Raw genomic sequence first — 10656 nt, 5'->3', positions numbered from 1 at the left:
GCGAAAGCTCCACTGGACTAAAAACATTGACTTGTGAACATGCAAAGTTACATGGAACAGACCTAAATTGCCTAACACGGGCGCTATTCCTCGCCGACGGCAATTAACAGTGTCTCAGAGAAACCACTGCCGCTCGTCATTTCCTGCCTCGTCACGGTTCCTGTGGATAGCTAACGTCAGAAGACCCGGTTCAAAGACGCAGCCTGTGGGAATACTGCCACATAGGGAGGTGGGACGTTTGGACTGTGTTTTTATTCCTGCCTTCTTAAACCCGCGGCACAGCGCGGCACGAGCATCACACACGTTAGACAATGCTCCCCAGAACAACTGTGTCAGTCCCATGCCCTGTCTCTCTCTCTCTCTCTTTCTCTCTCTGGCTGTTTGCTTGCTTGCTTATCTGTTGTTTTTTCTGGGGTTCTTTTTTTTTTTTTTTTTTTAAGCGATGTTTATATAAAAACATGAAATATGGGTTAACTGGAAAGGCATCAAGGAGATTTCTTGAGCACAATTGCCTTTGCTTTTAAACATAAACCATAAAAAGAGAAGAGAAGGAAAAAAACAACCTTTTTGATATTCAGAAAGAGAATACGGCAGTGTGGCAGGGCATTAATCATTTACAAAGTTTGATTGTTTTCCAGAGAAGAAGAAACCGACACCAAGGCCCAGGATAGTTTGTTTTGTTATATTAAAAAAAAAGATAGCATGACTTATTCGGCCAAATTGGAAAGCCTCTTCTCCCATGCGATTAGTACTGCAGCGGTTTTAGATTTCACAGCCGCCTCTCTCTCTCTCGCTCTCTCTCTCTCTCTCTCTCCCTCCTTTTCTCACTCACTCTTCTCCACTCACCGGCTCCTGGCTTGGCGTATCTCTCAGTACTTGCCCAGTGGCAATATGCAACTGCTTGTTCTTTCACATTGAGAGAGAGAGAGAGAGAGAGAGAGAGAGAGAGAGAGAGAGAGAGAGACAGAGAGATGGAGAGAGAGAGAGACAGAGAGAGAGAGAGACAGAGAGAGAGAGAGCAAAACAAGGTTCACATTTGAAAGAGGACAACGCTCCTTTTTCTAGGCTGCCAAAAAAAAACTAACATAACTCTTTTTAGGAATATTCTGCTTCATCAATTAAATATCAAAACTGGTCTTTTTCTCCAGTAAGCAGTTGAAACCATCACCTCTGTAATTAGTTTTGTTGTTTCGGTGACGCTTTGAGATAAAAGCGTTGTCTGTGCCAGATTAAAACGGCAAGAAAATCAAGAAGAGGAGGAAAAAACGGTCTCATAATGCACAATTACACTTGGAAACCTTTTTATGTCTTTTTTTTTACTAAAGTATTGATTACTTAATATATGTCAACTGAAATAAGTAGGACTGTATAATTATATATTTCCTTAATTATATATATCCTTCAGAGACTGATAGTAGAAGGTAGGAGGAGTAGCTTTAATTGGTCTAAATAAAGAATGTTTGGTTCTTGAGGACAAAAGGCTGAAACAACACTCTTACAAAATGTAAAAATGCAATGAACTCGGAAAATTGGTTAAATAAAACATTAAAAGCTGCTTAGTGGCTTTGGGGGGGAAGGGGGGAGGGGTGGGGGGGTGGGGAAACTTTTTCTCATCATTTAAGCACAGCTATGGAAAAACGGAGCGATTTCAAGCGGAGTGTTACATGTGAGCTTGTAATACCCCGTGTGAGATAACGTCAGAGCTAACTCAAACACAGCCGGGCTGGGATGGATGGCCAGTGGTTGCAGCCGGTGATAACCAGGAGACATGATGAGTTGTGAAAGCGCCCGTTAGGCTGAAAACATGTCCAGCTCCGTCTTATCGGAGGGAGACCCGTTAAACCCACTTGTGTTTCCAAACAAAGTGTCAGCCCTCGCCCCTCTCCTATCTGCCTACCTTCCATCTCTCCACCCCCCCCCCCCCCCCCTCGCTCTATTCCGTCTCTCTCTCCTCTCTCCCTTTTCTCACCCCTTTTCTCTTCTGTCTCCCTTTTAGTGTCTAGTGTCTCTCCCCCCCCCCCCTCTTCGGTCACTCTCACTTCAATTGCTTCCCTCATCCATCTCTCTCTCCCGTTTCCCATTTCTCCTGGTCTCCCCCCCCTGGTCTCCCCCCCGGGTCTCCCCCCTGGGTGTCCCCCCCCCCCCTCCCCCCAGGGCAGTGCCAGACCTACGTACCACGCTCAGGCTGATGGGGGTGAAGGGCTTGGGCACGGGCAGACCGTACAGGGAGTTCAGCATGTCGTTCAAGTCGTTTTCCTGGAGAGAGAGAAAAACAAAGAGAGACGACAAGAAAAAACAAAGAACAAAAAAAAAGAAAAAGACACACATTAAGACTGAGGAGAAAAAAATGAAATAAATAAATGACCAAATAAATAAATGACAATACATCAATGATTTTAACACACACACCCCCCTCAGACGGGTGGGGGGGACGGGGGGGTGGTGGGCATTCCTGCAGCGGGGCCCGAAGGGGCTCGGAAAACATCCGACTGACACGCGTTTAACGAGCGATCGGGAGGTTAAGAGACGGCGCGCGGGGCCGCAGCAGACGCTTATTATCCCGGCGTTGATTTACGGCCTACACGGGCTGGCGGTAATTAAGCAGGGGTCCCCGCTCCGAGAGGAGGCCTTTAAGAAGCCGTCGGAGATCCTGCCTGGCCACAGAACAGGCCCCGGGATTATACACCCGGACTTTTATGAGTCTTCTGACAAGACTGGCAATTTACTTTTCTCAGGCCCCCTTCGCCTCTTTCCCCCCCCCGCCCCCTGTTTCAGAAGAGGACAGCGTTGGACGAGGGGGTTAGTGATACCTAGTTACATCAAATTTGTTGGTCGTTTTTTCTTCTTATTTTTTTTGGGGGGGGGGATTTCTTTCTTTTGTTTCAGAGAGTTTTGTCATTTAACATTGTCATGTAACATTGTGTGTGTGTTTATGTGTTTATGCGTGTGTGTGTGTGTGTGTGTGTGTGTGTTTATGTGTATATGCGTGCGTGCGTGGGTGTGTGTGTGTGAGGGTGTGTGTGTGTGTGTGTCTGTGTGTGTGTGTGTCTATGTGTATGTATGTGCATGCATGCGGGTGTGTGTATGTGTTTATGTGTATATGCGTGTGTCCGCGCGTGTGTGCATGTGTGTGTGCATGTGTGTGTGCGTGTGTGTGTGTGTGTGTGTGTGTGTGTGTGTGTGTGCATGTGTGTGTGTGTGTGTGCGTGCATGTGAGGGTGTGTGTGAGGGAGTGAGGGTGTGTGTGTGAGGGTGTGTGTAATGGAAGGGCCTCCTGTCAGAGAGCCTGGATGCTCACACGCATGGCCAGCACCCCGCCTAGGGAGCAGCTTCCTTTACCCCTGGCCTCAAACATCATCGCTCCTGTCCTCCCTCGTCTGTCAGCCTGCCCCTCTGGCTCCTAATGGCAGGGTAAATATACACCACATCATGCACCCCAACACTTCAGTCACCGAGGACCTACCGCTGCCACCCCCCCTCCTCCCTCCCTCCCTCCCTCCCTCTGCTTCTTAGCAGAAGTAAAGATGAACGCAGAAATCACAACAACAACGACTGTCGATGACTTTCGTTCCTTGTTCAGCATTTGTCTGAGGCTTTTTTCTTCCAAGAAATCCATCCATCCATCATTTTCAATTCTGTAACGTCACTTTTTATTGTTTGTCGGTCAAATGCATGGAACCCAGAAACCCAAAGGACAGACTTCCTCAGTTGAATAAATCATTTGTAAATTAACTTTAGAGATGGCTGCAAAGGCGGCGAACGGCGCTCTGATTGGTTGAAGCGTAGTGTGACACGTTTCCTGTGCGTGCACTCTGACCCTGCAGGGGGAGCTGGGGATGTTGTGTATGAGTGGGAGAGGGAGTGTGTGAGTGTGTGTGTGTGTGTGTGTGTGTGTGTGTGTGTGTGTGTGTGTGTGTGTTCACACCCTCTCTCAGCAGCTTTGGGGAAGCAGGACGACTACCATGACAGGAGTTTTTCATTCCCTAAACTTTTTTTCCCTCCCTTGGTTGGTACAATACCGTTTATAGTCAGGGGAAAGTGTTTGGCAAAGTGAAGTATGAAGTGATGTATGTATGTATGTGTGTGTGTGTGTGTGTGTGTGTGTGTGTGTGTGTGTGTGTGTGTGTGTGGTGTGTGGGTGTCTGTGTGTATGTGTGTGTGTGTGTGTGTGTGTGTATGTGTGTGGTGTGTGAATGTGGTGTGTGGTGTGTGTGTGTGTGTGTGTGTGAATGTGGTGTGTGGTGTGTGTGTGTGTGTGTGTGTGTGTGTGTGTGTGCGTGTGGTGTGTGGGTGTCTGTGTGTGTGTGAGTGTGTGTGTGTGTGTGGTGTGTGGGTGTCTGTGTGTGTGTGTGTGAGTGTGTGCACACGTCTTCCTAAACAGTTTGTTTTCCAGTAAATCATCAAGGTCTGACTTCCAGTTCCAGATCAGCGTTCGTTCGTTCGGTCTGTGAAATGTCAACACGGTTGCCGCTAACAACTCTGGGAGCCAACTGGAGCCCTGTACGTAGAACACAACCCCCCCCCAAAACAAAGAGAAACCACCATCCAGAAGATATCTTACAACCAGAACCAGCTACTGTGCATGCAGCGTTGACAGTACAAGCATCCAAACGCAGACTACATACACATACTCTCGAGTCGAGGGAAACAGGGAGAATAACATCCGTAAGAAGAAGTGATTACCTGGCGTTTCACTAGGTAGTCGGCCAGCGTGTTTAGCAGTTTGTAGTAGATCTCGAACCAGGGAAGATAACTGCAAGATAAGAGGAAAAATAAAAATAAAAAAGTGTATCAAAATACATTATATAGGTACACAGGAAATGAGTGTTCGTTTTAAATCGTGCTTTTCATTATTATCTGAAACCCAAACGGGACATTTCAATTCTCCGATCTTCCGAGTTTTTTGTTGTTGTTGGACGAAGCGTGTTTTTAATGCAACGAACATCTGTTTCACCTAAGCATCGTACAGTGCATAGGCTTATAGCTATACTCAAATAATACTAATCGTAATGTGTTAAACAGTACTTCACTATATAGAGTACGTCTAATGCCTACTGGCCAAGGGCTATATACACAGTACGCTAATAGTAGTTCATGTGTTATATATACACATACATACATACATACATACAGTGGGTCAATAGAACATATGGCAGGCTTACCGTACTGTTAACAGTTAAAAGTATACACTGATAAACCGTACCAAGGCCTAATTATGACATTCTTCATTCTCTGGCCACTCGGCATTCTACACATTCCTGTCATGTCTGCTCTCAGAGCCAATGGGTAAGGGAGTGGAAGGAGAGAAAAAAAAAAGGGCTATTCGGTTTCTTCAACAAAACATCACTGGGCCACCGTAGCCTGTGTTAAATGAAGAGGGATGCGATGGTTTACAAGCATGCTGCTCCCAGATGCACAAGCTCAGCCAAGACGCGGTGCGAGAACCACTGAGGCCCCCCCTCTCTCTCTTTCTCTCTCTCTCTCACCCCCCCCCCCCCACACACACACACACACACACATCTTTTTTTCTTCTCCTTTACATATAAAAAAGACATTCCTACGACTCTTGCCTTATCTAATTAATGTAAAATAAATAAATTAATTAACAAGCTAAAAATAATTTATACTGTTCGTGTTTGTGTTAAAGCTAATCACAAAATACACCCACCAGAAGTGAAGTGCAATCTGCAACATGGCTCTCTTATGAGGGTTGACATATTCTTGGCCAAGTTGACTTGGTTTCGAAGTGGAAGATAGCCAACATGTTGTTTTGGCTTGAAGATTGCGAGACCTCAGTTCATTTATAATGTTATGCAATCAAATAATAAAACTGCGGTGTGGTATCGAAGTGAGGTATCGAATTTGTATTTAGTATTTATTTTGTTTATTTTACCATGCATTTCTGAACGTTTCACACATAATAACTGGATTATGTTCTGTTACGCAGTGAGACAAAGTGCAGCAACTCTCATAAATGCTTCATTAACTTAAACCAGAATGAAGAGGCAAAAGAAATGAATGAACTTCTGAATGAATCAATCAATCTATCAACAGTACTTTAATTTGCCCTCCCAAACAAATGTGTGGGCATGTCCCAATGACACTATGGCTTTCTTAATAGAATTGGACATTGTCTAATGTAAAAAATAAAATAAAATAAAAAATAATGAAAAAATCATTCATGTTTATCCATAATAAAACGTTCATTTATTTTTTTTAAAGCATAATCCAGAGGACAATGCTGTCTCTGAGGTGGACTTGGCTGAGGGTGAACTGCTCAGACAGAGGGATGCTGGGTAATTCTTCGGGCATGGGTCAGTGGCTGCTCTGCAGACTGGAATTAACAGACAACAAGAAAACAATAAAGTGAACGTAATGCAAATTTTCATATCGCTAAATCCGCAAGGGGCCAATGACACGCCGGTTCCCGGGGAAGTGCAGCCAAGCGCACCAATCAGAGGGCCTGAGTGACCATTAGCCTGAAACAATCAGCTTCTTAACATGCCAATATTTTGACGTCCGCATGAAGATTTCCCATAACCAGGTCACACTATCCCAACCATATGAAACATGCGCGTCTTAACTACAAAATTCACAGGCTGACTGGACATTTAAAAAAAAAAAAAAAAAAAAAAAGGAAAACAAAAGGAGAAGCCTACAGCAAGGATAGATATGACATGTCAAACAAATAAGCAGGATACAATTGCATTTATATGAGGCGTGTTTAAATTCACACATTTAAACACCCCCCCCCCCCCCCCCCCCCCCCCCCCATATATACAAACATAAAAAAGAAAGAAAAAAGATGTCTGAAACTCTCAACAGGCCCTTGGAAAACAAAGCCAAATCATTATCCGTCTCATCTCCCCTCCCTTTGTTTAAAAAGCCAGGCCCCTGGATGTTAATCTTTCATTTCTCACTAGTGAAGGGTATTTAAATAGGACTGACTCTGCGCTGTCAGACCGACAGGCCTCACAGCTCTCAGACTCATTAGCCCCCTGGATGAAGGTGCTGTACCATCCTTTGTTTTAGAGGCAAATAAATTATTGGCGCAGGAGCAGCGAACCACAACTTATCAAGATATCCGGGGGAAAGGGAGGAATACCATTGTGCTCGTACTCCGCCGTAGCAGAACTGGGCCTGTTATTCTATATGACGGTAATAAATACTCAAATCATTTGGTCCTCATTTTTTCTTCTTCTTTTTTTTTTTTTCTTCTTCTTCTTCTCTTTCTTCTCTACAAGAATGCACTTTTTTCCCTCCTACTGTAAGCACTCCTGCTCTTCACAGTTTTGGGGCTTAGATGTGTTTGTGCTTCTCTAATCCCCCCCCCCACACACACACACCGATAGAGAGACATCCATCCCTCACCCGCGCACGGGAGCAGGGGTAATCTCTCCAGAACGTTCCAAACACTAGTCTCCTCAAAGTGCTGTATACTCGAGGAATAAACCGTCTAATCCACGGCCCTCTCTCTCCCAACCCCTCCGGCTCCTTATCCCCAACCACAGCCCCGCCCAGGAGGGAGGTCAGGAGATAAGGCTGAGCTGGGAAGTCCCCTCTAGTACTTCTTAACGCCATTTAGTATCCCAGGTTAGTATCCTCGGGTTCTCGAAGCATCCCGTCGATTCAACTAGGCCTGTCTAAGGACGTAAATTATGTAAATCGCTAGTAAAAACTAATGACAGCAGAGAGGGACGTGTGTTTATTTGCAGGCATGGGGACACAACACGTACAAGTTCACTGCAACATCTCAAAGCATGTTTAGGGCAGGCGGCGTTAGTGGTGTAGCACACTAAGGAGCATGCTATATCCACTCAAGGTCCCTGGTTTAATTCCGGCCATTGACAACATAATCATCCCTCCTCATCCCTCCTCTCTCTCACCCTTCCTTCCTGTCAGTCTCTCCTGTCTCTATCCCAATAAAGCATACCGTAAATGCCCTAAAAACATAAAAATAATTGAATAAAAAGAATGTTAGGGCAAATACCTGTGTATGTTAGTAAGTCAGGCTTTCATTTGGCTCTAGTAAAATGGACCCTTTTAATGGCGCACTCCCCGTCTCCCCTGTCCGCTGCCATAAAGTACCTGTTGGGTGTTAAGCGCGACGCTGTTATTTCTATTCCCTCGATGGGTCTTAAATCTCCCTCAGCGCGCGGGCCCGTTACCGTAAGTCAGCTTGCACCTTGTAGCTGGGCTCAGCGTAAGATTTGATTACACCTTTACTTTCCCGGGTCGGAGGTTAAGTACAGGGAAGGAAATGTCCTCTGGCGGAGCGCTAAGTGACCACTCACCGGAGCGAGGCCGCTCCCTAAAAGGGATCCTGAAGTCTCAGCCATCAAATAAAAAACCAGAGGAAACCGCCTTTTTCATCTCCGACCCCTCTCAGATGTCCGACGGCTATTTCTTCCCCCAAATGTGAGAGAATGACCAAAGGGAGGAGGAGGAGGAGGAGGAGGGGGGAGAACAGTGTCAAACAGAACCATTCTGCTTTTTAAAGAGGTTTGGCCTGAAGGGAGCAGGGCCCTTTCGGACTACAAAGAGCTGCCCATATAAAAGTGTCCTACTCATTAACACACTTCCTCCTGTAAGCAGAGGTGACAATTTTATAGTCCCAGTACTTCAACAATCACAGGGACGCAAACTGTTTTAATTACCTTTGTTTTATATCCAGGGAAACAAGACAGATTAAATAAACGTGAAAGCCTCTTTGCAGTTGTTGGCTTTTTTTGTTTTGTTTTGTTTTTACTGGCTTCTGTTTGATCTGTTATGTGATCACAACACAGATATGAACACAGATATGAACACATTATTCAATAGGATCACAACTTAGATTCCCACGCTACGCTGCCTTTCTGCTACAGCAGCGCATCTCTTAACTGAAGCCATTTCGTCCTACTTTATAGAACTAATATGTGGAAATGATGAAAAACATTTTGGAAAAACAATTTTGAAAAAAAAACAAAAGACTGTTTGCACACATGATTTGATGCAAAAATTCTATTTGTAAATATTTCGCTTAACGCTTAACCATGACATATTAAATATGCATTGTTGTTATTACGCTTTAAAATATTTTCACTCATTCTTTTTGTAACACACTGGGTCTATTTAATAAACAAAATAAAAAATAAACAAACACCACAAAAACAAAGAACTGGGGAAGTCTTTAAAACAACCACACACACACACACACAAAAAAACTTTCTATACATTTCTTATTATGAATGAAGCAAGCCATGCAAACTACTCAGAATGCATAATGAATTTTATACATCATATGTCAGATGAATTAGCATGTGGAACTCAGAGAGGGACAGGGGAGCCTCTGCTAATTGGCAGCGAGGCTTCATGCATAATTATGGGGCGAAGCGTCGTTGCCGTGCTTCTGTGCCAGTAGCCCAATAACGAGGAGAAAAGAGAGAGAGAGAGCGGAAAAAAATGCGAAAAACAAAGGCCATCAACGCTGGCCGGGAAGGGTGGGTGGGGAGGAGGGCCGGCCCTCTCGACAGCAGCTCATCAAGTCCGTGATAAACCCACGATTGTCCGTCAAGACCCGCGGACCGTCTCACAGCGCTTAGCGGAATACCGCATGACGTTAACGTAGATGCTCTTTTTTTTCCATGTATGTTTTTTTTCCCTCCATACTTTCTGCAATTTATGTAAATGTAGATACGCTGTTTTACTTTGTTTTGTTAACTACATACAACTACTGAATACATTTGAGTGATATTGACTATTGTGCAAAAATGATGTTTTGTTTTGATAGTTCAGTTATACTCATTCAATCTATACCCCCATGTTATACCCCTAATAAAGAAACAAAATACAAATCACCAAGATGTGTTTCTAAGTAACAATTATAAAACATAGTACTCAATTTAAAATGAACCAAAATTCAACAGAGTGGAGTTCAACTTGTGTCAACGAGCAAGTAATAGTAGCTATAATTAACTTTGAACATATTCCTACAATTCAAGTTAAACATGGTTTATCATTTGCATAATTCTAGGAACTGAAGTAACATTGAGTTAGTGTTACCTTCAGACTTCTAAAGTGTGAAGGTAGCTCTTAGATATTTCTCATTGCATATTGCTTAAACCTTGGGTGTTTTTGACCCTTGCCTCCAAAATGCCAACATTCATTTATTTCACTACAGCACAATCTGGAGCAAAGCAGCCATACATCATCCCACCATATTCACAGGACATGTGTGTATTAATTGTAATATTACAATATATAATAATATAATATAATAATATACAAATATGTAATAATTTCATTCTTACAAATGAATTAGTAAAAAGCGCAAATTCATCTGTACCAAAAAAAACACACCACAAAGTTGAAATAGTTTGCCAGATGGTTAACCTGTATAACTGACGTATATTCATTGCACATTGATGTTTACAGACGGATGTATAATCAAACTAAATAAAAAATGTAATCATTGTTTATTTATCACATGCATAGCATACAGATGTAATCAGTTATCCCTTGTGAGTAGAGATAGAGAGAAAGAAAGAGTGAGTGTGTGTGTGTGTGTGTGTGTGTGTGTGTGTGTGTGTGTGAGTGTGTGTGTGTGTGTGTGTGTGTGTGTGTGTGTGTGTGTGTGTTACAACGAGCGTGTGTGCGTTTGTGCGTGAGTGTGTGTGC

The 10656-nt window shown here is 43.8% G+C and overlaps 1 protein-coding gene across 1 annotated transcript in view; it reads right to left on the bottom strand.

Annotated features, from left to right (window-relative positions):
• Positions 1-846: 846 nt before the first annotated feature.
• Positions 847-10656, bottom strand: part of LOC308175540 (DENN domain-containing protein 1B-like) — a gene marked incomplete at both ends in the record, with an annotated part of 11818 nt that continues 2008 nt past the window's right edge. The window contains 3 exons of the mRNA XM_080551191.1: positions 847-906; positions 2176-2256; positions 4684-4753. Of these exons, the coding sequence (XP_080407317.1) occupies positions 847-906; positions 2176-2256; positions 4684-4753 (211 nt within the window). The remainder of the gene's footprint in view (positions 907-2175; positions 2257-4683; positions 4754-10656) is intronic.

The sequence above is a fragment of the Nansenia antarctica genome (assembly GCF_963989245.1).
Source record: "Nansenia antarctica genome assembly, contig: SCAFFOLD_866, whole genome shotgun sequence".
In the NCBI taxonomy this organism is placed as follows: Eukaryota; Metazoa; Chordata; class Actinopteri; order Argentiniformes; family Microstomatidae; genus Nansenia; species Nansenia antarctica.
Note: the sequence above shows the minus strand (reverse complement) of the source record. Positions and strands in the feature narration are given on the sequence as shown.